Genomic DNA, 27,967 nt, shown 5'->3' with positions numbered 1-27,967 from the left:
ACAAATAAAAAATGCATGCTTAGAAGCATTTCTAGAGCTATGAAAATGCTGGCCAGTGAAATGCATCATACTTCCCTTCTCCTTTGAGAAATGTTTCATTTTATTCTTTGATATTATGCACCAGCTGTAGCAAAGCAATGATGTAAACTTAATAATGGCCAATTAACGTAAATGACCAGTATTGTTAATCTGCTTGCTATCTTCCAAGAGATAATTAGGCTATCGCACGGAACTTATCCTTTTTCCTCCCCAAACCATAAGATATTTGTATTTGACCTAGGCAGATAAAGGCTAATTCAAAGCAGTCTATCAATGGTGCTCTGAAAACAGGGGCACAATTCTACCCCCCCCCCCCAAACGCCGGGTGGGAGAATCGCGGGGGCGCCGGGTGAGTCCCGCCAAGCCGCCCCTGCACCCGCACGCGATATTCCCACCCCCCCCCCAAACTGGCACGCTGAGATTTACGGCAGGCCGCTTGTAGAATTGCCGCTCGCCCATTACAAACGGATTCTCTGGCCCGGATGAGCCGAGCGGCCTGCCCAATACGACGTGTTCATGCCGGAGCCAACCACACCTGGTCGCTGCCAGCGTGAACAGCACGCGAACGCTGTAGGGGCAGCCTGTGGGGGGGGGGGGGGGGGGGGGGGGGGGGAGATCAAGTACCAGGGGGGGCTCTCAAAAGGGGTCTGGCCTGCGATCGGTGCCCACCAATTGGCGGGCTGGCCTCTCTGAGAGATGCACTCCTTTCCTCCGCCGCCCCGCAAGATCACTCCTCCATTTCTTGCGGGGCGCCCGCGGGGAGGACGGCAACCGCGCATGTGCGAGTGACGTCAATTACACGGCGCCAAGGCCCGGCGCGCGCAAATGACGCGGCGCCGTTCCTAGCCCCCCGGGGCTCCTCTCACCGTATTCACCCCCACCCGGGGGGCTAGGAGCGGCGCCCCGTTATTCTCGGTGGCCGGGCCTTGACGCTTGCGTCAAGATGGCGCGCCGAGAATGACGCGGCCGGCGCGCCCGAGTGACGTCAGCCGCGCATGCGCAGGTTGGCTGGCTCCAACCCGCGCATGCGCGGCTGACGGCTCAAACCCGCGCATGCGCGGTGGCCATCTTCCCCTCTGCTGCCCCGCAAAACGTGGCAGCTTGATCTTGCGGGGCGGCGGAGGGGAAAGAGTGCGCACCGATCGCGGGCCAGTCCCCTCCCGAGCACGGCCGTGGTGCTCACTCCCCTCTCCGCCCCCCACAAGCTTCAAACGGGCCTTTGGCGCCCATGTTCACGACGGCAGCGACCAGGTGTGGTTGCCGCTGTCGTGAAACGTTCGCGAACGGCAGGCCCACTCGGTCCATCCAGGTCGGAGAATTGCCGGTCGCCGTGAAAAACGGCGAGCGGCGATTCTTCCGAGTGGGGGGTGGGAGAATCGCGGGGGACGCTAGGGAGGCGTGAAATGAGTCACCTGGCCCTCCCGCAATTCTCCCACCCGACGTGGGGAGCGGAGAATCGTGCCCTTAGTCTCCCGTTGGGAGAATCCTGCCCCAGATGCTTAGAAAAGAGGGGCATAGATACAGTATACAGGAATAAACTTTTCCCCTTGGTTGAGGGATCAATGACCAAAGGGCATAGATTTAAGGTAAAGGAAAGGAGATTTCGAGGGGATGTGAGGAGAAACCTTTTCATCCAGAGGGTGCTTGGAGTCTGGAGCTCACTGTGCCTGAAAGGGTGGTGGAGGCAGAGACCCTCATAACATATAAGTTTTTAGATGTGCACTTGCAATGCCAAGGCATACAAGGCTATGGGTGAGGTGCTGGAAAATGGGATTAGAATAGTTAGGTGGTTGCTTTTTAAAAAATAAATTTAAAGTACCTAATTCATTTTTTTTTCCAATTAAGGGACAATTTAGCATGGCCAATCCACATATCCTGCACTTCTTTTTGGTTGCGGGGGCTAGACCCATGCAGACACAGGGAGAAAGTGCAAACTCCACATGCACAGTGACCTGGCCCTGGGTTCGAAGCCGGGTCCTCGGCTGGCAGCAGTGCTAACCACTGCTCCACCGTGTCGCCCCCAGGTGGTTGTTTTGTCTGGTGCAGACAAGATGGGCCGAAGGGCCTTTTCTGTACTGTACACCTCTATGACTCTAAATGCACAAGATTGATAGAAGCTGACTTACACTCCCAATTTGAGCGTAAATCATAGAATTTACAGTGCAGGAGGCCATTCGGCCCTTCGAGTCTGCACCTTACCAAGAGCATTCTACTGAAGCCCACGTATCTACCCTATCCCCGTAACCCAATAACCCCCACTTAACATTTTTTGGACACCAAGGGCAATTTAACATGGCCAATCCACCTAACCCGCACATCTTTGGACTGTGGGAGGAAACTGGAGCACCCGGAGGAAACCCATGCAGACACGGGAAGAACGTGCAGACTCCGCACAGACAGTGACCCAGCCGGGAAACGAACCTGGGACCTTGGTGCTATGAAGCAACTGTGCTAACCACAATGCTACTGTGCTGCCCAAATGAGTAAATTACCTGAGAAGTGTCAATAGACATGAGTAAACAACTCATGTTTATTCAAAATCCACTCTTGGTTTTGGGGATTAGTTAAGGAAGCAGCAAATGGCATTGAACTTTGAAACCCTATTGCATACTGAATACACCATGGCACTGATGCAGTGGCGAACTAGAACAGCATCATTTCAGACAACAAATGGGCATGTGTACACAATAAGTATATAGTACTATTAGAAGCAGAAATTAAACACAAAATAGTTTTTATATAAATACATTTACAAATGCTATTGGCATTCAGCGGCGCACTATAGTTTCCTGTAAAATTAAGATGTATAACTGATTAATTATATTACTGTTTCTCTAATTTGTAACTTACCCATGCAGTTCTTCATCATCATAAATCCACTTTCATATCCTTCAAAGCATTCACAATCAAAACTTCCAGGTGTGTTAATACAAGTTCCAGGACCACATAAATCAGGGGAGATACGACACTCATTAATATCTGTAGGCAAAAAAAAATTCAGTCAAGGATAAAATGTAGTTTTATTTTTTAAAAACCATCCACTAAGTATACTATCTTTCAAAGGATGGCGAGATGCAATAAATATTGTTGCATTCTGAGAATTCTTGATTCATATATTTGATATCGGCTGGACAATTGAACTCTTTCTTTGTGGTTATATTTAATACAGCACAGGTTAAGATCTTAAAATAAATGCATTAGCCAATGGGAACAGAGTAATTTTGCCTAATCCACACTATAATGTGCAACCTTGCTTGTCAGAAAGAGAGTGGCTGTGAACATTTCACCTGTAGTTTTAGGAAATGTGCTAGTAGCAGGGACGTAGCTGCATGCTGCTAGCATTGGCTTAAAAATTCAATTTTTAGCACATTCATATTGAATTCATTCCTTTGCTACTTTAACTGATTAATTTTAAATAATGTAGAAAGGTTCATAATACTCTTGAGGTCTACAAACTAATTTGCTTCAGCTGCAGGTTCTTTGAATCAGAACGGGTAAGTCCAAGAACCATTAAATATTTTGCTGGGGGACGGAATGGAGGGAAAGACAATTGGGAGTGTCAATTGTAATGACAGGGGTATGACTGGGACAGAGTGATGTGAATTCTTAAAAAACAATCTACCTCTACCAATATGGATGGTAGCACGTCGTTTGGGCTGATGATGAGCATGTGCTTCCTATCCACCATTTTGGAAACTTAGGTGCCCATTTAGCTCCTGAAAAACAAGAGCAGCATCAATGGCTTTCTATACCCAAATGGCGAATTTTTATTCAAAAAAAATGGCAAATTTGGATCTCAAACCCACTACAAACACACCTATTCTCAGCTTTACTGGAGGCCACAGGAAGGTAAGCGCCAAATCTACTCCAAGGAGGCTGGCTGATTTAAAATATTGCCATTCTTCTTTTCAACTTTAGCTACTGTCATGTGTTGGGAAACCTAGCTTAATTAAAGTGAGGACCTGGCTGAATCACAAAGTAAGTGCTTTATACCTCCCTTCAGAATTCAGGTGCCTGCCTGGGGAGTTTCTGTGACTGGACATGTCCCTGCCGACCGTTAAGCTTGTTCATTGGGCTGGTCTCTAGGCGGGGAATTGATCAGTGATGTGATGAAATATGCTGTGGAGTTAAAACTCCAGATTATGATGAAATTTTGCATTCCGGATTCCATATAACTTTCTTGTATGTTCTAATTTCAACACTAGAATAGTCTATCAAAATAAAGTGATCCAACAGCAATATTAAAAAAAATACATGGAGGATTTTACCAAAGGCTTGAGTTTGCATTAGGTTTCACTTTGTGCTTTGTGAGGTATTTCCCTCCCAACTTAGTTATTGGCCGTAATTTTCAGTTCACACAGAAAACCGGCATGTTTTTCCCCACTGTGAGGGACAGGGCCTAAACACGCCAGCAAGCCAAGCTTGAAAGAGATTGGGGCTTCTCAAATACAAAGTGAAATTAAAGACCCCCACCCCCAAACATAGATCACCGGCTTGATCTCCCTGCCCCCTGAACATAGATCTCTGGCCTACGGGTCCTCCCAATGGATCGCCCAATATGCCCCCATATTGAGGCCCCGCCCCATGGTACTGCCCTGCCATATGCCGATCATTTGCGGGCTACAATGGCCTCCGAACCCTCCAGTGTGGTCATCACGTCTGGTCTCCATTTGTGGAGACTAGTGATGATTCCCGCCAGCACCACATCATGTCGGCGGGTGGGAAAATTGCATTCCCAGAAGATTTGTTTTTAAGTCAATTTTGAATATTAAAATCCATTTAAATAAAAACCTGATTACGTCTGCTGAGAGGGCCCAAGAACATCGCAAATGGTTTGGTGCCCAGCGCAAATCGTGTTTCAGGCCTTTCCCAGAATTTTCCTGATTTATTCAGATTTCCACCGGGCGCAACGCAGCTGGAAAATCCCCCCATTTTAGGAAATGATTTAGTAAATAAGTGACATACCTGTACAGTTTCTTTCTTCGGAATCAAGGGCGAAGCCACTGTTACATTTGCATCTAAAGCTCCCAATAGTGTTTCTGCACTTCCCATTACTACAGATACCTGGTATTGTCCTGCATTCATTGATATCTGGAAAAGAAAATTAACTGTAATTCTTATTTTTAGCTAAATCAATTTCAATTGAACATTAGGCAAAACTTTATACAAAGGTTATTTATATAAGTAACATTGCACTTTGAAGTCTGATGCTGGAACAAAAAATGATCTTTGTCCCTCTTTTTATATACAGGATATGAAATAGCAGTTTATATTTCCAACAGGCTTCACCTTTCCAATGTCACTAACATCAATATACGGTAAGCGCTTTTATTCTCAATAAAACAAAATGCTGTCTTTTGTTGGGATGAGGGGTAGGGGGCTGCATCTTGCTCTGCAGGACAAGTATTATGTGCTGGAATCTTTGTATACTTTTTAAAATCGTGTTGGCAATGGTACTAACTAAAGTTTCTCTTATCTGTAACTTTAAAAAATTCAACACAGAGGATGGGATAATGCCATTTTTTAAGTGGTATAATGTAATTATATACAGATGTCTAAATTAGTGTGTAAGAACACTCAGCAAAGTAACCACCCTATTGTTTTTAGCAATATTTACTGTGAAAAGCAGTCACATCATGTAAAAAGAAAACTCAGATTTGGTGTTAATTCCTTTGTAGAAAATGTCCAGTATCTCTCTGTTTTATATTGCTTTCGTCCAGTTATGCAGTTGGCGTTCTTTTAATAACTTAATTATTTGAAATTTTATTTTTTTTAACTAATTTATCAAGGGAAGCAGGGGATTGGATCAGCTACACATTTTACTTTCAATTGAAGTGATTGAACAGAAAGACCAGGCATGGTGCAAAATGGGTGACTGATCTGATCCATTAGTTTCCACCGAGTGCATTTGGTGAAAAATATCAACAAAGAACAATACAGCACAGGAACAGGCCCTTCGGCCCTCCAAGCCTGTACCGGTCATGACGCTAACTTTGACCAAAACCCTCAGCACTTCCTTGTGCCGTATCCCTCTATACCCATCCTATCCATGTATTTGTCAAGATGCCTTTTGAACGCCGTAAATGTATCTGCTTCCGCAACCTCCTTTGGTAACATATTCCAGGCATTCACTGTGTAAAAAATCTGCCTCGCACATCTCCTATAAACTTTGCCCTGTGCCCCTTAAACATATGGCCCCTGGTGACTGACCCCTCCACCCTGGGAAAGAGTGCCTGCCCATCCACTCTATCCATGCCCCTCATAATCTTGCACACCTCTATCAGGTAACCCCTCAACCTCCGACGTTCTAATGAAAACAGTCCGAGTCTATTCAGTCTCTCCGCATAGCTAACACCCTCCAGACCAGAAAACATCCTGGAAAACTTCCTCTCCAAAGTCTACACATTACTATACCAAGTGTGGCCTTACCAAGGTTTGCACAACTGCAGCATGACTTGCTATCAACCCACTATCACTTGAGGAAGTGTACTTCAGTGTCAACTGTGCAGATCTAATGAGTACTATAAGTGTATTAGATTTCAACTGACAGTGAAAGAACCTCCCACTTAGACTTAGAACAGTACAGCACAGAACAGGCCCTTCGGCCCTCGATGTTGTGCCGAGCAATGATCACCCTACTCCAAACCCACGTATCCACCCTATACCCGTAACCCAACAATCCCCCCCCCCTAACCTTACTTTTTAGGACACTACGGGCAATTTAGCATAGCCAATCCACCTAACCCGCACATCTTGGACTGTGGGAGGAAACCGGAGCACCCGGAGGAAACCCACGCACACACGGGGAGGACGTGCAGACTCCGCACAGACAGTGACCCAGCCGGGAATCGAACCTGGGACCCTGGAGCTGTGAAGCATTTATGCTAACCACCATGCTACCGTGCTGCCCTTCTGAATCTTTGTACCATGCAGGAACAATTTTTCCTGGATCCATGCAATGTTATTCTAAAGCTAGCTGCCTGGAGGTAAGTTTCTCTCTCTTGCCCCATTGATTTTCTTTTCATTCTTCTCTCCGAGGACATTCTTCAATGTTGGATTGTATCTTTCAACACAACAATTTTGATGAACGTGGTCTTCATGACATGCAGTTGTTTGGGTTTTGGACAGAATATTCCTTTTTTGCAATCTGTGATATCTATTGCTGTAAACAGGACAATTTATAGTGAAAATAATTAACTTAATAAATAAATACACTAATATTTACTGTCTTTTGTAAATATTTCAGCATTAAAAATTCCTAATTTGCTTGAAAAATCAAGTGTTTTTCACTTCATGTCCCCAGCATTTCCCCCCTCCCCCCGCCTTTCCTCCCACCCTCGGAAAAAATATAGATGAAAGCAAAATATTGATGATCGTAGTCACTGCAAATTACTCCACTTCCTGGTTTCAGCATTACATTGCTGTTTGTTTAGTTCAGATGCTGAGAGAACAGTTTTAGACTCATGTGCAGCATAAACACCAGCACAAACCTGTTGGGCCTGTGTTCTGCTGTAAATGCAACATTAGCTCTCGACCTGTTGATAGGTTTTGTGAGAATCCAGTTCTACATGTTAAGATTATCTCTCATTCTTCTGACACAGGGCCAGGGTATCCAATCTTTCTTCATGAGATAGAACCCCCATCCCAGGTATCAATCGAATGAACCATCTCTGAACTGCCTCCAACATAGTTTCTTAAATATGGAGACCAAAGCTGTGCACAATACTCCAGATGTGGTCTCACCAATATCGTATGCAACTGTAGCAATTATATTCCATTCTCCTGGCAATAAACAACAACACTCCGTATGCCTTCCTGATCACTTGCAGTATCTGATTGTGATTCACATACCAGGACACCCAGATCCCTCTGTACCTCAGATATCTGAAATCTCTCTCCATTTCTATAATTTTCTGCTTTTCAATTCTTCCTGCCAAAATAGCTAAGTTCATATTTTTCCATATTATACTCCATTTTCTACCCACTCACTTAACCTATCTTTGCAAACTCATGTTCTCTTTGTAACTTATTTTCCTCCCTATGTTTATGTCATCAGCAAATTTAGCAACCATACATTTGGCCCCTTCATCCAAATCATTGATACAAATTGCAACTAGTTAAGGTCCCAGAAATAATTCCAGTGACACTCCACTTGTCACATCTGCCAATCGTAAATTACCCGTTTATGTCTACTCTTGGTTTCCAGATAGCTAACCAATGCTCTAACTATGTTAATAAGCTGTCCCAAATGCCATTATCTTGAGTACTAACCTTTGATATGAAGCGTTAACGCCTTCTGGAAATCAAAGTATAGCACAGTGGGCTAAATAGCTGGCTTGTAATGCAGAACAAGGCCAGCAGCACGGGTTCAAGTCCTGTACCGGCCTCCCCGAACATGTACCGGAATGTGGCAACTAGGGGCTTTTCACAGTAACTTCACTGAAGCCTACTTGTGACAATAAGGCGATTATTATTATTACCCACAGGTTCCTCTTTATTCATGTTGTTTACACTTCCTCAAACTCCAATAAATTAGACAAAGATGGTTTCTCTTTTATAAAACCATTTGACTTTGTCTGGTTACATTGAGGTTTTCTAATTAGCCGCTATGACCACCTTAATAATAGATTCCAGAATTTTCCCTCTGACAGGTGTTAATCTAACTGGCCTTTAACCATTCACTATTTTCTAATCTGATGGGACTTTCCAGAACCTAGAAATTTTGGAAAGTGGAAACCAATGCATCTACAATTTCAGCAGCCAAAAATGTTTTAGGTTTGGTCACAAACCCTGGGTTCTCACAATTCAATCTAAATCATCTCAAAATTTTAAGCACTTCTTGCTCTACTCCTATTTTATAAGATACTTCAGTGAGGCATTATATTGTAATACACATTTTGCACTTTTAGTAAACCCACTACCAAATCGCAGAGTAACAGAACATTTGAAAATCCAATAATGTTTGGATGTACATGCTTTTGTTGTTCAGATTCAACTCGTTGAATCAGTTGTAGTAATATTTACTAATTGAGCAAATTGAATATGCTGTTGGTACTGAACAGAAATCTCAATTTATTTGGAATCCATATCTTAGTGTAGCTTTTCTTTAAAACTAATTCTACATTAATCACGATACAGAATCAACAGTAATAGGTTTGTGGATGTACAGTTATAAATTCTGGAACATTCAATCATAAGTATCTACAGCATCGCCGTTTCTTTCTATTTGTCTTCCTCCTCGCTTTCTTCCTATTTGTTTTTCTCCTCTCTGTTAGTATTGAGATGACCACTTTTCATGTTCAGTTGGATAACCAAATAATTACTAAACCATGGAGACGTCTAATATTACCCACATTCAGGGTTAAGGTAGCCTTTTTTGGTTAAGAAAAAATTGCTTTAAGAAAACATTGTATGGTGTATACAAGCGGGGCTCTTAGATCAGACAAAAGTCAAATGGTTTTATAAAAAAGAAACCATGTTTGTCTAATTTATTGGAATTTGAGGAAGTGTAAACAACATGGATAAAGAGGAACCTGTGGATGTGCTATTCTATCATATACTGTATTAATTCCCTAAACTACGTAAAGTAATCTTATTTATATTTTTATTTAAACATTTTTACCTTTTAACAAAGGCTTCCCATTGGGTTCTCGTCTGCTAGAAAATCCTGGTCCGCGTGGGCAAAGAGCTTTGTAATCACTCGTGCCTTCTTCAGGACATCGTTCGCAATCTGGTCCCCAAGCAGCACCAACAGAACAGCAGCAAGCATCAATGCGTAATCGGATTGTTAAAGGGTGAGTACATTCATCTTCATCGTATTTTATATAACAGCGCTCCAAACGAATATCTGACAAAGTGAATGTCAATAAAGATTAATATTAAAGTACAATAGCATGGATGCTGCAAATCTGAAATAAAAAGAAAATTCTAGAAATTCTAAGGGGAGAGACAAATAAAGCTAATGTTTCAGGTGATTGGCATTTCAAAAATGCAAATGGCACCTCCGAGTCAGAAAATTGTATGTTGAAATCCCACGCTAGAAGTTGAAGAGAAAAAACAAGGCTGACACTCCTGTACAGTCCTGAGAGTACTGCACTGTTGGGAGGCGCCATCTTTCCAGCATGGACTTGATGTGCTGAGGGGTCTCATTCTGTGCCTTAATGACTCTATAAAGTGATTGAAGAGTTCATATTGATCATAAGGAGAGATTGCGATGAACATCACTATATCTTCATGTTATGGCTCCTTGGTATCTAAAGCCTGCAGTGTCTTGTTTTTCAATGTATTATGGTTCAGTGTTAATTCGTCTGCATTGTAGGGATTAATGGTAGAGTTTATATAAGTATTTTTAGGAAACCACTATTTGTTGTAGTTAGAATGAAATTGTGAGTTCTTAATGTGAATTGTGAACTCAATAATAAAGAAACATAATTATATGAATTATATTGCATGATCTGAATTATCATGTTGGATTGTGTAGTATGAGCTAATTTAAGAGAACGATCTGATTCTGCAGTTTTTGCAACTTATGTCTGATTTAAAATAACAAAACAAATGGAAGGGGAAAACAGCAGTCTAACAGTGGGGAGGACACCACTGCTTCCCCTTTTAGGTCTCAATTTAAACTAGCAGTTCGGATCTCAGTGGCATAATCCAAGACCAATCTGCATATTTAAAGATAGCCATCGTTGGGTCATGTGTCCGATGGGACAGGTGGCACAATCAAGATGGGGAAAAAATTCTTACATTTTCTGGACCTAAATAACTTGAACCTTTCCGCAAAAACACCTTGGAGCAGCTTCAACATCAGTTGCAGAAGATCTGTGATCTCTGTTTCCAATGTAACGAACAGTGGATGAGAAATTAAAACAAATTAACTATGAGGAAAAATAAGAATATATCTCGAAAGGTCCATAATTGAAGTACTAAATGAATACTTAAGGTCATCCCTTGACCAAAGAGATGATATTATGAAAAACTACAACGATTAGCTGAAACAAAAATAGTAAATACTGGAACATTCAGCAGGTTATCAGTGGACAGAGCCGGCAACTTTTCAGATATGGGCCTTCATTACAATTCAATTGGCACGATCTAATGGTTTTGTCGCACCCGTCTTAAGTGTCAGGACAAGGCCGTTGAATTTGCAATACTCAAAGCGCCTCATGAGATTTAACAGAGTCTTGCGAGATGCCACAATCTGGATCTCGCCCTCACTGGGCTTGATCCACATCAGCATATTCTCCGGAGCCCAGGACCTAACAGCTGTGCCTACGAGACCTCGCCAGGGCGCCATTTAGTATTGGCTTCCACAATCGTGGACGAGCTGTAATGATACCTGGGGAGGGGAAGGGTCTCCTGACCATTAGAGACCCCTGGGTGGTCGGGGACAGGACAGGATGGCATCCTGGCACTCCCTCTGGTTTTACAGCAATCAAGAGGCACCCCACTAACGTGCCCAAAACAGAACATAGATTTTTTTCCAGTTAAATTGAGCTCAACATTTCAGTTTGTTGAATTATGTCAGCAGGTAATCAGTCTGTACCTGAGTCAATTTGGACAGGGGAAGAAAATATTTTGAAGAGTCCGTAACTGAAATATTTACTTGCCTGTCTTTTTCACAAATGAGGCCTGACCTGCTGAATATTTCTAACATTTTCAGTTTTTGATTCAGATTTCCAATATCTGCACTGGTTTGCTTTTTGCTCACAGATGTAAACTTGACTCTTTCACAAATGTTATTAGTGTATCTGATCAAAACTGAATTAAAAAAATATATATTTTTATTCTCCTCCTTTTTCACATTTTCTCCCAAATTTACACCCACCAACAATAAACAATAATCAGCAACAAATATGTCAATCCCCATAACAATATCAATGATCCCATCCTCTCACCAAACCCCAAACATTAGCCCGCATGTTTACATAAACAAATGACAAAAAGGAATCAGGGATCACCCACAGTCACCCTTAATATACACAGCCCCCCTCCCCACAACCCTCCCACCCACCCCCCCAACTAATGTTAAAAGTTATTCAGTTCTTGAAAGTGCATAATGAATAATGCCCATGAATTGTGAAACCCCTCAGTCCTTCCCCTCAGTTCAAACTTAACCTTCTCAAGAGTCAAGAATTCCAAAAGGTCCCCCCGCCACGCCGGGGCAGAGAGGTTGCTCTCCATCCCAACAGGATCCGCCTTTGAGCGATCAACGAGACGAAGGCTACGATATCTGCCTCCGTCTCCGTTTCCAACCCTGGCTGGTCCCACACCCCGAATATGGCCTCCCGGGGGCCCGGGTCCGGTTTCACGTGCACCACCTTGGAAATTAACCTAAAAACCTCCTTCCAGTAATCCTCTAGCTTTGGACAGGACCAAAACATATGAACGTGATTAGCGGGGCCTCCCCCGCAACGCTCACACATCTTCTACTCCTTCAAAGAATCGGCTCATCCTCGCCCTCGTGAGGTGTGCTCTGTATACCACCTTCAGCTGTATCAGCCCCAACCTCGCACATGAGTTGGAGGCATTTACTCTCCGGAGCACCTCACACCAGACCCCCCTCCTCTATGATCTCTCCCAACTTCCTCCCACTTTGCTTTGATCCCTTCCAGTGGTGCCTTATCCTCTTCTAAAATAGCTCCGTACACTGCTGACACTATCCCTTTCTCCAGTACCTTGTCATCAGCACCTCCTCCAGCAATGTGGAGGCCAGTTCCTCCGGGTAGCTCTGTATCTCCTTTCTGGCAAAATTTCTCCCTGCTCCAGCCCATACTTCACTTCCAGCTCCTTCAATCCTGCAAACCGACCCCTAAGAAACAAATCTTTTAGCGTCTTAATCCCCTTCTCTTCCCATTTCCGAAAACTTCTATCCCACCTCCCTGGCTCAAATCTGTGATTCCCCCGAATTGGCATTTCCCTTGAACCTGCCCCCAACCCGAAGTGTTGACAAAACTGCCTCCAAATTCTCAATGAAGCTATTATTACCGGACTCCCTGAGTATTTCCCAGGAGCTATCAGGAGGGGCGCTGTTGCTAGTGCTTTCAGTCCCTACCCCCTGCACAAACTCTCCTCCATTCTGACCCACTGGGAATCAACCCCTCTGATCCAGCTCTGCACCTTCTCCACATTCACCGCCCAATAGTAGTACATCAGATTCAGAAGACCCAAACCACCTGCCTGCCTTCCCCTCTGTAGCAGCACCTTGCTCACTCTGGCCAGCTTCCCTCCCCATATGAACGAGGTAATCCTTCCCTCAATCTCCCCGAAAAAAGCCTTTGGCAGGAAAATTGGTGGGCATTGAAAAATAAACAGAAACCGCGACAACACGTTCATTTTAACCGCCTGTACCCGACCCGCCAGTGACAGAGGGAGACCATCCCACCTTGCCAGACTGGCTTACACTCTCCCCACCAAACTAGAGATGTTGTACCTGCGAAGCCTCCTGTGGTGAATGTGATTCACACTATATATAGTTGCCAATATCACTCCATGTATATATGTTCATTATCTACCCATTGTAAGTGCAGTTGCACTATCCGACCACCAGGGGGAGTCGCTCTGGGAGTACGCGAGAGTTTGTACTGGTCTCCTCCCTTGGCTCCGCCCAGGACTCCTCCCCCTGGGACCGATGTATAAAGATCAGTGCCTTAGAGCCAGCCTGCCATTTCGCCTGACGTTCAACGACGAATAGGCTGGCTCTATTGTAAGTGTATTAAAGCCTCTGTTCAGATCCAACTACACGTGTTCGCTGAATTGATGGTTCCATCACCTCCCCCACTCCCGGGCAACCTGCACACCCAGATACCTAAAGTAAGTCCCTGCCCTACGGAATGGCACCCCTGCCCCCACCCCCACCCCTGGCTGAGACACCACAAAATACTCACTCTTGTCTAGGTTCAGCTTGTACCCAGAGAAAGACCCAAATACTCGCAGTAGCTCCAATATTCCGCCTATTAACACACTCGGTTCTGACACGTATAACAGCAAGTCATCGGCATATAAGGACATCCTATGCTCTATCCCCCCTGCGCACTATTCCTTTCCATGCTCCCGAACTTCTTAATGCGATGGCCAACGGCAGGGGGGACATAGGACATCCCTGCCTCTTCACACGTTGGAGAGAAAAGTATCTCGAGCTGATGTTGTTTGTGCGGACACTCGCCCTCGGCTCCTTATATAGTAGCTTTACCCAGTTCACAAATCTTGGTCCAATCCCAAACCGCACCAGAATCGCCATCAAGTACGCCCATTTTACCCGGTTTCTTTCCCCTCCGCTGGTGCCAAAACGATGTTCAATACCCTCCTAATGTTCGAGAAAAGCTGCCTCCCTCTCACGAACCCCGTCTGATCCTCACCTATCACCTTCGGGAAGCACTCCTCCAACCTACCCGCCAGTACCTTTGGCAATACTTTTGCGTCCACATTCAGAAGTGATATGGGCCTATACGACCCACACTTCGTCGGATCCTTATCTTTTTTTAGCAACACTGAAATTGATGCCTGCCCCAAGGTTTGTGGGAACACCTCCTCCCCTATCGCCTCTTCAAACATCCCCACCATCAGGGGTGCCAGAGTATCCTTGAATTTTTTATAATAATCCACCGGAAACCCATCCGGCCCTGCCACCTTCCCCGACTGCATCCTCCGAATCGCATCCTTTATCTCTTGCTCCACTATTGCTTCTTCTAATGTAGCCCTGTCCCCCTCCCCTAGCCTCGGGTACTACAACCCATCTAGAAATTCCTGCATCTCACGGTCTCCCCCGGGTGGCTCTGACCTGTACAACCTCTCATAAAACTCCTCAAAAACCTTGTTAATCAGATCCGGAGCCACCACCAACTTCCCTGCCCTATCCCTCACCTGAAGAATTTCCCTTGCCACTGCTTCCCTCCGGAGCTCACCTGCTAACATATGCCCCGCCTTATCTCCATGTTCATAAACTGCACCCCGTGCTTATCTCCATGTTCATATACTGCACCCCTTGCTCGTCTCAGTTGGCAGATCGCCTTCCTGGTAGACAGTCAGTCGATGCTCGCCTGCAGTTCCTTCCTCTTTTCCAGCTTCGCTGGGTCCCCATCTTCTGCATAACTCCTATCTTCTGCCAACATCTTATCTATTACCCTCTGCCGCTCCAACCTCTCCTCTTTGTCCACCCTGGCCTTAAACAAAATTACCTCACCTCTCACCACCGCCTTTAGAGCCTCCCAGACAACTGCCTTTGACACCTCACCAGTCTAGCTAAAACCTACATATTTCTAAATTACCTTTTCAATTTACTAACAGAACACTTGGTTCCCCAAAAGCCCCACATCCAATCTCCACCCTGGCCTCTGCGCTACCCCCTTCTCCAGTACCATATCCACCCAATGCAGAGCATGATCTGACAATGCAATTGCCGAGTATTCCGACCCCTTAACCCCAGCCAGCAAAACCTTCCCCACCACAAAAAAGTTGATCCGCAAGTATACCTTACGGACTGCTGAGAAAAATGAGTACTCCCGTTCCCTTGGGTGAAGAAACCTCCAAGGTTCCACCCCTCCAATTTCCACCATTAGCCCAGCCGGCACCCCCCCCCCCCCCCCCCCCCCCCCCCCCGGCCAGCGAGCGCGGCCATGATCTGTTGTCCAACCTTGGCTCCTGCACCAAGTTCCAGTCCCCCCCCACAATCAGTTTGTGTGTGTCCAAGTCGGGGATGGCCCCAAACACCTTCTTTGCGAATCCCACATCGTCCCAATTGGGACTGTATGCACTTAACAGCGCCACTAATCCCCCCTCCAGAGCCCCTGTCACAATCACATATCTACCCCCCTGATCTGCCACCACCTTCTCCATCTGGGAGCGTATCATTTTGCTGACCAGCACCGCTACCTCTCGAGCCCTTCTGTCAAATCCAGAGTGAAACACTTGACTAACCCAGCCCTTTTTAAGTCTCACCTGGTCCTTCACCCTCAAGTAAGTCTCCTGCAGCATTGCCACATTGGCTTTCAAACTTTTAAGATGCGCAAGCACTCTTGACCTCTTGACCGGACCTCCTAGCTCTCTAACGTTCCACGTGACTATCCTAACTGGGGGTCTCTAAACTCCCCCACCCTTCTTATCCACCATCATAATACCACCGGGCTCTGCCCCATAAGCCTGACCCACCCGTGTCCATTATTAACATCGAACCCCTTCCCCCCCCACCCAAAAAAACCCCTACATTCCCCCTTGAAAAAACATCTCCCAGCATCAATCGCTTCCCCCCCTCGCTCGCCTCGTAGGCCCACTGAAACCTGCTATCCAGGCTCCAATGTCCACAGCCCTCCTCTCACCTCACCCCCGTTCACTAGCCGATTTTAGTTAGCTAGCGCGGGTGGCTCCCCCTGCCAAGATATATCGTTCCCTTCAACCCAGTCCAGAGAAAGAAAAAACAAAAACAACGGGCGAGATTCTCCGCAAATAAAGGCTGCCATGGGGCAGGCCGTGACCCACGGCAGCCTTCACGCCCACTTCCGGGGCCGATTCTCCCCCCCGGGCGTGGCCAGGAGCGCGGCCCCGTGCGCCACGGCCTTGACGACGGTCATCAAGGCCGCACGTCAAGCATCACGCCGGCTGACACGGCCGATGCATGCACAGGTTGGACAACGCCAACCCGCGCATGTGCAGTTGGCATCTTTTCCCTCAGCCGCCCCGCAAGACTTGGCGCTTGATCTTGCGGGGCGGCGGAGGGAAAAGAGTGCGTCCGTTACGTCCGGCCGTGGTACTGCTGTGCCAATCGGGCCCCCAGATGCCTCAAACGGGCATCTGGCGCCCGTTTCACGACGGCAGTGAGCAGGTGTGTTTGCTGCCGTGTTGAAACGGGCATGAAGGCCCGGCCGCTCGGCACATCGGCCTCGGAGAATCGGCGCTCGCCGTAAATAACGGCGAGCGGCGATTCGTGGCGTGGGTCGGGCGTGGGGTGGGGGAGGAGAATAGTGGGAGGGCGTGAAAAATGTCGGGAGGCCCTCCTGCTATTCTCCTACCCGGCGTGGGGGGCGGAGAATCACGCCCAACAATTTAACCGTCGCAACACAGAACGCCAATCAACTCAACCATTAACTTGAACTCTGTAACAATGCAAAGAGAAGTAAATTACAATACACTTCAGTAAAAAGAAAGTTGTAGCATTTATACATTTTCCAGTTGCCCAAACACAGTCCACAGTCTCTCTTCCAGCTCCGCTCTTCACGTCTGTCCCAAGCCTTCCGCCCTCATGAACACCTCAGCCGCCTCCAATGTCTCAAAATATAAGTCTTTGGCATTATACGTTACCCTCAGCTTCATTGGGTACACCATACCAAATTGCATCCCCTTTTTGTACAATGCCGCTTTCACTCGCCCGAACACCGCTCGTCTTTTTGCCAACTCCCCCGTCAGGTCCTGGTAGATCCGAACTGCAGTACCATCCCACTGCACCTCGCGCTTCTGCTTCGCCCAGCTTAATACCTTCTCCTTCATGCAGAACTTTGGAAGCAGTTAATTACTGCTCTTGGCGGCTCGTTCACTTTGGGCTTCGGCCTTAGTGACCGATGAGCTCAGTCTTGCTCGTACTGGGAGGGGTTCTCATCCTCCCCCATCAGCTCCGCCAACTTCTTAGCAACGTATTCTGTTGGCCTTGGGCCCTCTGTTCCTTCGGGAAAGCCCACAATTCTCAAATAGTGCTGCCTTAGGCGGTTCTCCAAGTCCTCGAGCTTTGCTCAGAGTCCTCTGTTGACCTCCACCACCCTCCGCAGCTCGTCCCTCATCGAGGTGAACTGGTCGCTATGCTGTGACACGGTCTCCTCCACTTCCTTCATCCTTTTGCCCTGCTCTCTCACCTCGGCCGATGTCTTTGCCACAGCTACTCTCACCGGGGCGATTGCCTCCTTCACAAATGACTTCAATGCAACTGCCGTCTCCTTCCTCAAGGCCTCCATGTGTCTTGCAAACTGTTTTTCCAGCTCCACCGCCATCGCCTCGGTCACCTTCTCCACCGTAAGTAGTGCGGCCCTACCATGCGCTTCGTCTTCCGCCATGTTGTCAGCACTTCTGCTCGTCCTCTAATTCAGCGGCGAGCCCGCGTTTCCTCCTTTCTTCGACGCTGCTCTTCGCATCCTTTAGCGGCTTATTGTTTTTCCTTTCTTTTATCCCCTTTTCACCCTCCTGTCCTTCATCAATCTTAAAAATAACTTTTCTTCCTTCACATAAAAAAAAGAGAGGAAAAAAAACTTTCACCAAACTTCTTTATCTTCTCTTTTACATTCCCCAGAGTTCCCCTGGGACCGGACTTCAGCCTTCTTATTTCATCTGAGGTGGGAGCCATCCGATGTGGGACATCCCACCTACATCGCGCCCTGGCCTCGGGCCTGCCGCCTCGGCCTCCTTTTGGCTCCCCCTGCCACCTGACTCCCGCTTGGGGTTCTTCGCCGGTTTTTAAACCAGCCCTGCTAGCTGCCCGTGACGGCCCCAAAGGCCGACGATAGTCGGGGGATGATCGATGAATCGAGAAACTCCCCGAAAGTGCCGCAAATCGTTGGCACCGGCGGGAGCTCTTCTTGATGCGGCCGATCAAAACTCAGTTATTCTGTTTTTTTAACTGAAACTAGGTCAAATTGTTTGAGTTGTATTGTTTCCATATTTGTAAGAAATTAAAACTATATTTGCTTGGCAATGGTTAGGAACGTTGCAGACTAACTTTTATTATTGAACTAACTAAAAAGATTTCTTACAAAAACATGGCTAATGTGAAATAGCTATGTCAAAAGATTCAACAGGTCAATCATTCAGAAGAATAATGGTTCATGCCTTTTGGTCTAGTTTTATGATGTTTCACAGAACAAAAATAATTCAGTATTTCACTTTCTGTTTTAAATTTAAATAATTACTAAAACAAGCATAAAGAATCAAGATACAGAATTCCATCAAGACCATGGGCGGGATTCTGCGGGAATCGGTGGGGCGGGCAACTCTGCCGCGAAGGAGTGGTGTGAACCACTCAGGCGCGGGCCGCCCCGAAGGTGCGGAATCCTCTGCACCTTCAGGGGTTAGGCCGGCGCCGGAGTGGTTTGCGCAGCGCCAGCCGGCGCGGAAGGGGCTTGGCGCCACGGCAACTGGCACCGAAGGGCCTCTGCCGGCCGGCACAAGTTGCCGCATGCGCGGGAGCGCCAACGTGGGCTGGCGTCATCCCAGCGCAGGCGGGTTCACCTCTGCGTCGGCCATCGTGGAGGTCCACACAGCCGACGTGGAGGAATAAAGTGCCCTGACGGCACAGGCCCACCCGCGGATCGGTGGGCCACGATCGCGGGCCAGGCCATCGTGGGGACATCCCCTGGTGCCAGATCCCACTGCGCCCTCCCGACGACCCCGGAGGCCGCCCGCGGAGCCAGGTTCCGCCGGTAAGTACCTACTCTAATTTACTCCACTGGGACCGGCCGTAAACGGGCGGCCACTCGGCCAAGGGCGGGCCGGGGAATCAGCGGTGGGGGGGGGGGGGGGGGTTGCTGCGAGTGACCGCCGACCGGTGCGATTCCCGCCTACCCCCCGGCGATTCTCCGACACGGTGGGGGGGTCGGAGATTCCCTCCCCGATGTCTTTGGATATGCATTTTTTAATTCTTGACATCGAGCAGCTGCATAAATTAAACAAAGTTTAACAAGAAAAGAAACATTTATCTGTTCAGTGCAATATTTCCTGCATTATTTATTTTCAGCAAAGTTACAACATTTGGTTAAACAGGTTTCTCAGTTTGGACATGTTGCAATGCTTGTCAAATACAATTTAATAATCTACCCACTGTGCATAATTAGGTAGACTTTCCATTCTGCATATTACACTGCGGTTGACTATTCCACCACCAACAGCAAATGGACAATTAAAGAGCTCTCTGTAAGTGTATGGACATGGAAAACTTTGACGTATTATGGGGAAATTTATTGGAATGCATTTATGTTAAAATGCATTCCAATTAGTGAAAAAAATCATCTCCATTTTAGTAAAAACACAACATTTCAGTTTAATTTATAGCACCATTCTAAAGAAAAACCCTGCACAATAAAAGTTGAGATATACCATGTAACATTTGAGAGTTGTGGTACCAACATATTTGGCTGAAAAATATGGTCTACACTTACCAATACATGTGCGTCCACTGCTGTCTAGGGTCATTCCATTAGAACAGATGCACTTAAATGATCCAGGTGTATTCAGACATTCAGCATTGGTGCACACCCCAGGGAATACGTTACACTCATTCACATCTTTAAAGAATTACAAAATAATTACAATAAAAAATGTCAAGATTTGAAAAAATACAAACTACCATCATATTACGTAACTTGATAAACATTTTGCATTATGTAAATACAAACATTTAAATCTAAGTACATTAAAAAATATAATCTGGACTAAATAACTAATGATCTGGAATTATTCCCATTTATTATTTAACTGGGTATAACAAATTAAAATACATATATGTCGGTGACCATAAAGCTTCCAAACTCATGAGCAACGTCTATTTATGGTACCAATCACAATTAAATATGTTTCTCTTTGAGCAAGTGCGATCATTGTTTAACTGTTCTGTGCTCTTGAAGTAATGTAGAAGGCATAGCAAACAGACATTAGTTGGGACTATTCACGAACATACATGCATTCTGGATAAATGCCTGGCCCAAGGAGACTCCTCCATTCCCTCAGGTTGAGCACTAAATTAGTCATCAAACCAGTAAACAAGGGTGATGCTGCTGCTGTCTGGTTTATTGTCCTTCTACCCAACAAGGACAGGAAGCCAACTCTCCGAACGCTTGTTCCTGGCTGCCATGGACCATGACCTCACTATGAAACATCAAGTCATTGTATCCAGGACTGTCACTAACCTCCTCTCCTCTGTAGATTTTTCCTTCACATCCTCTAGCCTTAAAATTCCTGACCCCAAACAGTCTGTTTCTACCTCCTTCCCAAAATCCATAGTAGGAATGCCCTGGGAGACCGATAGTTTCATCGTGCTCTTGCCCATTGAACTGATTTCTTTTCATCTTCAACTCCATTTTTTCTCCTTTTATCCAACCGGTTTCTACTTACATCCATGACTCTACCAATGCCCATGTTACTTCAAAAGTTTCCTTTACCTGTCTCCAATATTTTCCCTTCACTTGGACCCTTCCTCTGGCTTTATACCCTGTCTGTGTCTTTTCATTGAGAACAACCAGCATGACATTAGCTATCTCAATTTCTCTGCTCTCCTCACTCTCAAACCTATCCCTCTCTGAATTGGCAATTGTTCATTTTCTCAGATCCAATCCTAACAATGTCATCAAACCTTCTAACAAGGGCGGTGCTGTTGGTGACCTGAGGCATTAGCTCTCTCTCTCTCTCTCGCTCAACATGGATACACTGCACCTGTTGAGCATTTCCAGCATTTTTCGTTTTTATTCTATCAATTCAAATCTTCAAAATGTTAATAATGAATATCATCCTATTTTTGAGTTTTTAGATTTACATTCTATATACTCTATTTAAAATTTAAGCAGGTCTGTACAGTACTTAAACATTTTAATCATTTGTTGTTACACATCAATTTGTATCGCATTCTAACAACTGGATTTGAGATTGCAATTGGTGGGCAGACGCACACATAAATATAACAGGATAGAGGAGTAAACATACCCTCACAGGTTGTTCCATTTATTCTTATATATCCTCTAGGGCAGACACTGTCTGAAAACAAAACAAAACAAAACTGTTACTTCAGTAATTATTTAGAAACAAAGATGAGTAACTAGCTTAAATTACAGGGAATTGTTGTCCTTTTAGTTCAGCAGAAGTTTGAAATTGTGCAATTGTGTTACAATGAGATTTGTGCAAAATTTGGTTCTTTATAACTTTTTAAAAATCTTAATGCATCTCCATGGCATTTTCCTCAACTACTCCTATTTTCACATTCTAATCGCTCATTGGGAAAATAAATTTCACCACAATCCCCTTTTGAATTTATAAGTTACTACCTTATATTTATGGACCCCAGTTTTAGTCTCCTTAACAAATAGATCTGAAGCCTTTACTGAATTTCTCCGTGTCTGCATTAGATTTATTGGTTTCTTTCACAAATAGATCATGGGCGGGATTCTTTCAGCCCGGGGCTGGGCCGGAGAATCCCCGTGACCGGTGTGAATCGCGTCATGCTGCCCCGCAGAGCGGAGAATCGGTGCCATTGGCACTGGCATGGTTGGCGCAGCGCCAGTCGGGGGCTGCTCTACGCGACCAGCCCGCCCATTCTTGGCCCGGGATGGGCTGAGCGGATATCGTAAAAACGCCGAGTCCCACCGCCACCATCCACACCTGCTTTCAGCCGGCGGGAACCCGGCGTGGAAGGGTCGGGGAGCGGCCTGTGAGGGGGGGAGGGGGGGGGGGGGTCCGACCCCGGGGGAGCCTCCGGTGTGGCCTGGCCCACGATCGGGGCCCACTGATCGGCGGGCTGGCCCCTCTGGCCCGTTTCTTCCGCGCCGGCCCCTGTAGTCCTACGCCATGTTGCGTCGGTGCCGGCATTTTGAAAGAAGCCACTGCGCATGCGCGCGTTGGCGCCGGTGCCACTACGCATGTACGGATCCTGCGGCGCCCAGTTCGCACTGGGCATTTCCGACGGCGTCAACACTTAGCCTCAGGATCACAGAATCCTGCCCCATAAGTCCTTATTGAATTTAGCAATTAAAGTTAACCAAAGTTTCTTTTTTATTTGAAGTACCCAATTCTTTTTCTTTTCTAATTAAGGGGCAATTTAGCGTGGCCAATCCACCTACCTTGCACATCTTTGGGTTGTGAGGGTGAGATCAACGCAGACATGGGGAGAATGTGCAAACTCCACACGGACAGTGACCTGGGGTTGGGATCGAACCCGGGTCCTCAGCACCATGAGGCAGCCCTTAAAGTTAATCAAAGTTAAACCATAAAAAAGAGGTAGTTTTTCTGCTTTTGCAATTGCCACTTTTTGGAACAATTCAAATGCACTATTAAGATTTTGCTGATGTTTAATTTCAGTCAGCTGAAACCTAAATGGGGGTCAGCTTTCTCCCAAATCATCTGGACAGCAATAGCTAGTATTCTTTCAGAAAAATCCAGCTGTATTGTAAAGTGACAATGACAAAATTAATTGCGCTAAAGCAACACGAAGAGGGAGAAGAGCTGGAATGGATTCACATCACTTTTTCATGGTGAAGTCATGTTTAAGTATTGTAATGTTTACATGATTCAATGGCTCAATATTTAGTAAAGCAAAACTTGCCAAACACATCTTGTTGAAGATTATGGTCTGGTAAATAATGACAATTATATAATTTATACCCTAATACTAGGGAAGATAATTCATTGCTGGGAGAGAATTTAAGCCCATCTTTGTATTATTTGATTTCAATGACTATTGTAATTACACAATACTTATGTAAAGTATTTTGACAGTATTAAGGACAATTTCATAACTATCCATAATTTTTGAGAGATTTTGAAATGGTTATTAAACCAAACCGATACCTTGTAATGATTACAAGTCAATAATCTAGAATTGGTGGATCATGCATCATCGCTGATACTGGTTGCCCCGCAGCCATTTAACACTTCAATGAGAATTAATTGGTTGGAGGTGGGACTTCCACTCCACACTCAGAGAGCTTCTGGCCAATCACACTGGCTGGCTGCTCTTTAGTCCTTGCAGCGCAAGAAGCTTGATTGTACGGGACTGAGACTACAACCAGCTCCCAAAGTCGAAGTCCTGGAGTCTAGGACCAGGTAATTGATGGAGGCATACTTTCTGTCCCAGGCCTGAGCAGGGTTACATTCTAGGCTTCCCTCCTGCTGCTGACCCCATCCTGCCAGCCTGCAAATTGAGGCTGCTCGGGATACAGCCTTTAGGTATTCATTATTTGATCAGTCAAGAGCCTCAACTGAGGCAAGGGTAGGCTAGTCTAAGCTTCACCCATCCCATTTTAAAATTGAGAACTGGTTGGGAAGGTGGGAGAGGGTTGGATGGTTCCTGGGGAATTTCATGACTGCAAACATGTCAGCAGGCGAACTGCGCAAGTGTATATATTAGGAATAAATGCTTTGTACGTCACTTAAATTATAAACTTAAAAAAATTATGGTATAGATGCTGTCCTCCCGATAATAAATATATGTCTGTCGCATTCAAAGGACATTTCCAATCTGAAGGACTAATATCAGAATTTTTTGCTGGGAAAATTCTCAACATTCTTGTAATTTTCTTTTTGAGTCCCACCACATAACCGCTGTGCGTCCCATCCCCACCAGATGAGAAAGCATATCAGCACAGGATGGGGGGAAATTACAGTAGATTTGGGACTACAACAGACTGACAAAGAAAACTATTTCAATAGGATTATTAGTAGGTAGGGCTTCATAATTCTCTGACTTAATCAAATCCCTTGGATCTGTAACTGCCTAATTGTTTTAGATTTAAACTGCTATTGCTCAAAGCACAAATCTGACTGCTGAAAAATGTTAATGTAGCAAATTTATTTCTGCAAAAACTGAGTTATCAAAATTTACCTAGGTTTCAAGAGATATGTAAATATAAACTGTTGGCAGTATAATTTTTAAAAATACAGATTATAAATTAACATTCCGTGATGGCACTATTAACACGAGTGGAATATAAATAATCTCAATGCAAACTATACCATTTTAATAGATTGGCATCTATTAGAAACACGATTACCTATTTTACAAGGAATACATGGACTTCCCCAAGCTGCACCCAATGTTGAGCAGCACTGTGACTTTAGTGTGGCACCATTGATGTTTATTTCGCATTGTCCACCAATGTGTTGCAACCAGCATGTACCCTTAACTGTTTCTGTAGGGGAAAAAAACATATGTATAAATGAAAATACTGGCTTGGTATAATTTCTTTCAGGTAACTGGGTATAATGCCAGTGACAGAAATCTAAAAGATCCTGAACTTTTAAAAATACACATTAGCAGGAAAAAAAAAATCAACATTCATACAAACTGCCTTACAACTGCACTCATGAACTGTACACGATTAAGGGATTTCCACTTTACACATAGCGTGGACGTTCAGAGACTATTTCCTCGGGTGGATGTAGCTATTACAAGGGGGCATAACTATAAGGTTCAGGGTTGGAGATATAGGAGGGATGTCCAAGGTAGGTTCTTTACTGAGAGAGTGGTTAGGGTGTGGAATGGACTGCCTGCTGTGATAGTGGAGTCGGACAATTTCGGACCTTTCAAGCGGTTATTGGATAGACACATGGAGCACACCAGAATGACAGAGAGTGGGATAACTTGATCTTGGTTTCGGACAAAGCTCGGCACAACATCGAGGGCGAAAGGCCTGTTCTGTGCTGTACTGTTCTATGTTCTATTACAATATGACAACACAAAATGGACACTTCAAAGATCTTAGTTCATATTCCCGGTGATCCAAATTCCAAATCGTAGTTCTGAAATTTAATTTCTTTCAGTAGCAAATTTGTTTATTCATGGCTCAAATAATAATCCAACCACTGCCACTGGGCAATTTCAATTTTCTACAAAATGATATAAATTATTTCAGGTCAAGCGACATTATTCCATTTGTTCTTATTCTGATGTTATGAAACTTTTCATGTAATATTACAACATCCTAAAATTGCTTTCCCTCAATTTTTCTTGCCTTTTATAGGTAATTATCTGGATGTTCTCTACTTCTTGGCTCAAAATCTCAACACAGGGGGCTATCTTTAGGCCAGATGGTTCATCTGAACTAGCAACATAAAAGGTTACTAGAGCAATTTGTAGGCTGGGTATTTTGGAAAGAATGGCTCACCTCCCAACTCTTTAAAACTTATCCACCACCTACAAGGCATGCCACGAATGTTACAGAATGCACTTGCATTCTATAACAACAGCTATAACAACACTCAAGCAATTCGATACTACCCAGGATAAAGAAGTCTGCTTGATTGGTTCCTCATCCATTAGCCTAAACATTCACCTCCTTCACCATTGCTGTACTGTGGCTACAATGTGTACTATTTACCTAATGCATGAAAGCACAAGGCTTCTTCAGCAGAACCTCTGAAGCCCACATTTTACACTGCTTAGGGCAAGGAATTTCCTTCCAGGTCATTCATCATGCTGACTGAAATATATTGTCCTTCCTTCAGAATCCTGAAACTCCTTAACAGCATTGCGGAAGCACAAAGGCAATAGTGATTTAGGAGGCTGTTTAAGGCCTGTTACAGACCATTTCCTGGCCTTCTGTGCCACATTCAGATGAGTTCCATGACTTTTTTGTTGCATCCCAAAAAAGTTAACTACTAAATACATTATTTCAAATTTATTTGCGCAGTCCAAATGTGAAATACCTAGTCCTGATGAACACAAAATTTACTTCCAGTTATATTTCTCATGCACAGCGGTTTAATGATATTACATTCAGTGGAGAAATAATGCGTAGTAAAAGGTCACAGATAAAAGCTGCTGCCAAGGTCATAATTTAGCAAGTGTAACTAAAGAATAATCTGAGCAGGGGTATTGGGAATTTGCTTTGTTTTCTAGATAGCTCTATATTGCTTTTACAAAAACAAGTTTGTTAGGAGCTTCTCCATGTCCAAACATTTTCATATTTAAAAAAAATAAATTTAGAGTACCCAATTATTTTTTCCAATTAAGGGGCAATTTAGAATGGCCAATCTACCTATCCTGCACATCTTTGGGTTGTGGGGGTGAAACCCACACAGACACGGGGAGAATGTGCAAACTCCACAAGGACAGTGACCCAGGGCCGGGATTCGAACCCGGGTCCTCAGCGCCGTAGGCAGCAATGTCAACCACTGTGCCACCGTGCTGCCCCAACACATTCATATTTGAGTGAAATTAAGTGAAAGAAGTTTTTTTTTTGCATGCTTTAAAAAAAGAAAATATTTAAATTGACATACCAATGCAATGAGTTCTTGATGCATCAAGAGTACTTCCTGGGAAACACTGACATGAATAGCTGCCGGGTACATTCTTACAATCTCCATTTATACAGGGATTGGTCTCACATTCATTGATATCTGGGAGGAAAACATAAGCATGTTATCCAGATGGTATATCACATTTAGTGCACAATTCTCTGAAATATTTTCACTCAAACAAATTGACAAAAATACACTTTCAAATGTAATTGCCTGCTATTTTAAGGGTGGTGCTAATTTATTATGAATAAGCTACTATGTTTGCATTCTAATAATCCAGTGTGATTTCACACCATTAATCTATTTTTTGGACACTCATTCTCATAATCCTTTACATCAGGGTGGCCAGAACTGCATTATACGAAATCACTGTCAAAACTCCTCAATGAATTTGTAAACTGTAAACTGTCAGAAGTACAAGTGGCCCCAGCACCTGTGTTTGGCAGGAAGACCAATTGCCAGAGTTGATATAACTACAGTTATACACAACATTATGGAATTGGTCCTCATATGATGACAGATTGCATAGACTAGGTTTGCATACTCTTGAATATAGACAATTAAGTGATGATCTAACTGATGTGTTTAAGATGATTGAAGATTTTGATGGGGTTTCTCAAGAAAAATTATTTCTCCCCTTGGGACAGTTCAGAAAAAGAGGGCACAATCCGAAAATTTGAGCTCGGCCATTCAGGAATGATATTGCAAAAGACTTATACAAAAAAGGGTAGTTTTGATCTGGAACTGTCCTCCAAAAAGATGCTGAGGGATCAATTGGAAATGTCAGAACTGGATTAACAGATTTTTGTTGGGCTCGTGTATTGTTGATTATGGAATCAAGGTGGTTAGATGAGCTTACTCCTGAACCTGTATTTTTGTAAGTTTCTTGAACTTTCCATTTGCTTGTGAACAGCCAAAACATTCCCACACAGCATTTTTAGCAAATCAAATCTGT

General features: G+C 44.7%; 1 protein-coding gene across 2 annotated transcripts in view; it reads right to left on the bottom strand.

The window, feature by feature from the left end:
* Positions 1-27,967, bottom strand: part of LOC119956802 (fibrillin-1-like) — a 622,562-nt gene that overhangs the window by 242,252 nt on the left and 352,343 nt on the right. For both annotated transcript variants that reach the window (XM_038784238.1, XM_038784237.1), the window contains exons 20-26: positions 26,992-27,111; positions 24,765-24,902; positions 21,706-21,756; positions 20,169-20,294; positions 9,662-9,886; positions 5,005-5,130; positions 2,890-3,018 (exon numbers count right to left, since the gene is read on the bottom strand). In XM_038784238.1, the coding sequence (XP_038640166.1) occupies positions 2,890-3,018; positions 5,005-5,130; positions 9,662-9,886; positions 20,169-20,294; positions 21,706-21,756; positions 24,765-24,902; positions 26,992-27,111 (915 nt within the window). The remainder of the gene's footprint in view (positions 1-2,889; positions 3,019-5,004; positions 5,131-9,661; positions 9,887-20,168; positions 20,295-21,705; positions 21,757-24,764; positions 24,903-26,991; positions 27,112-27,967) is intronic.

Source organism: Scyliorhinus canicula, chromosome 24 (genome assembly GCF_902713615.1).
Source record: "Scyliorhinus canicula chromosome 24, sScyCan1.1, whole genome shotgun sequence".
Taxonomy (NCBI): Eukaryota; Metazoa; Chordata; class Chondrichthyes; order Carcharhiniformes; family Scyliorhinidae; genus Scyliorhinus; species Scyliorhinus canicula.
Note: the sequence above shows the minus strand (reverse complement) of the source record. Positions and strands in the feature narration are given on the sequence as shown.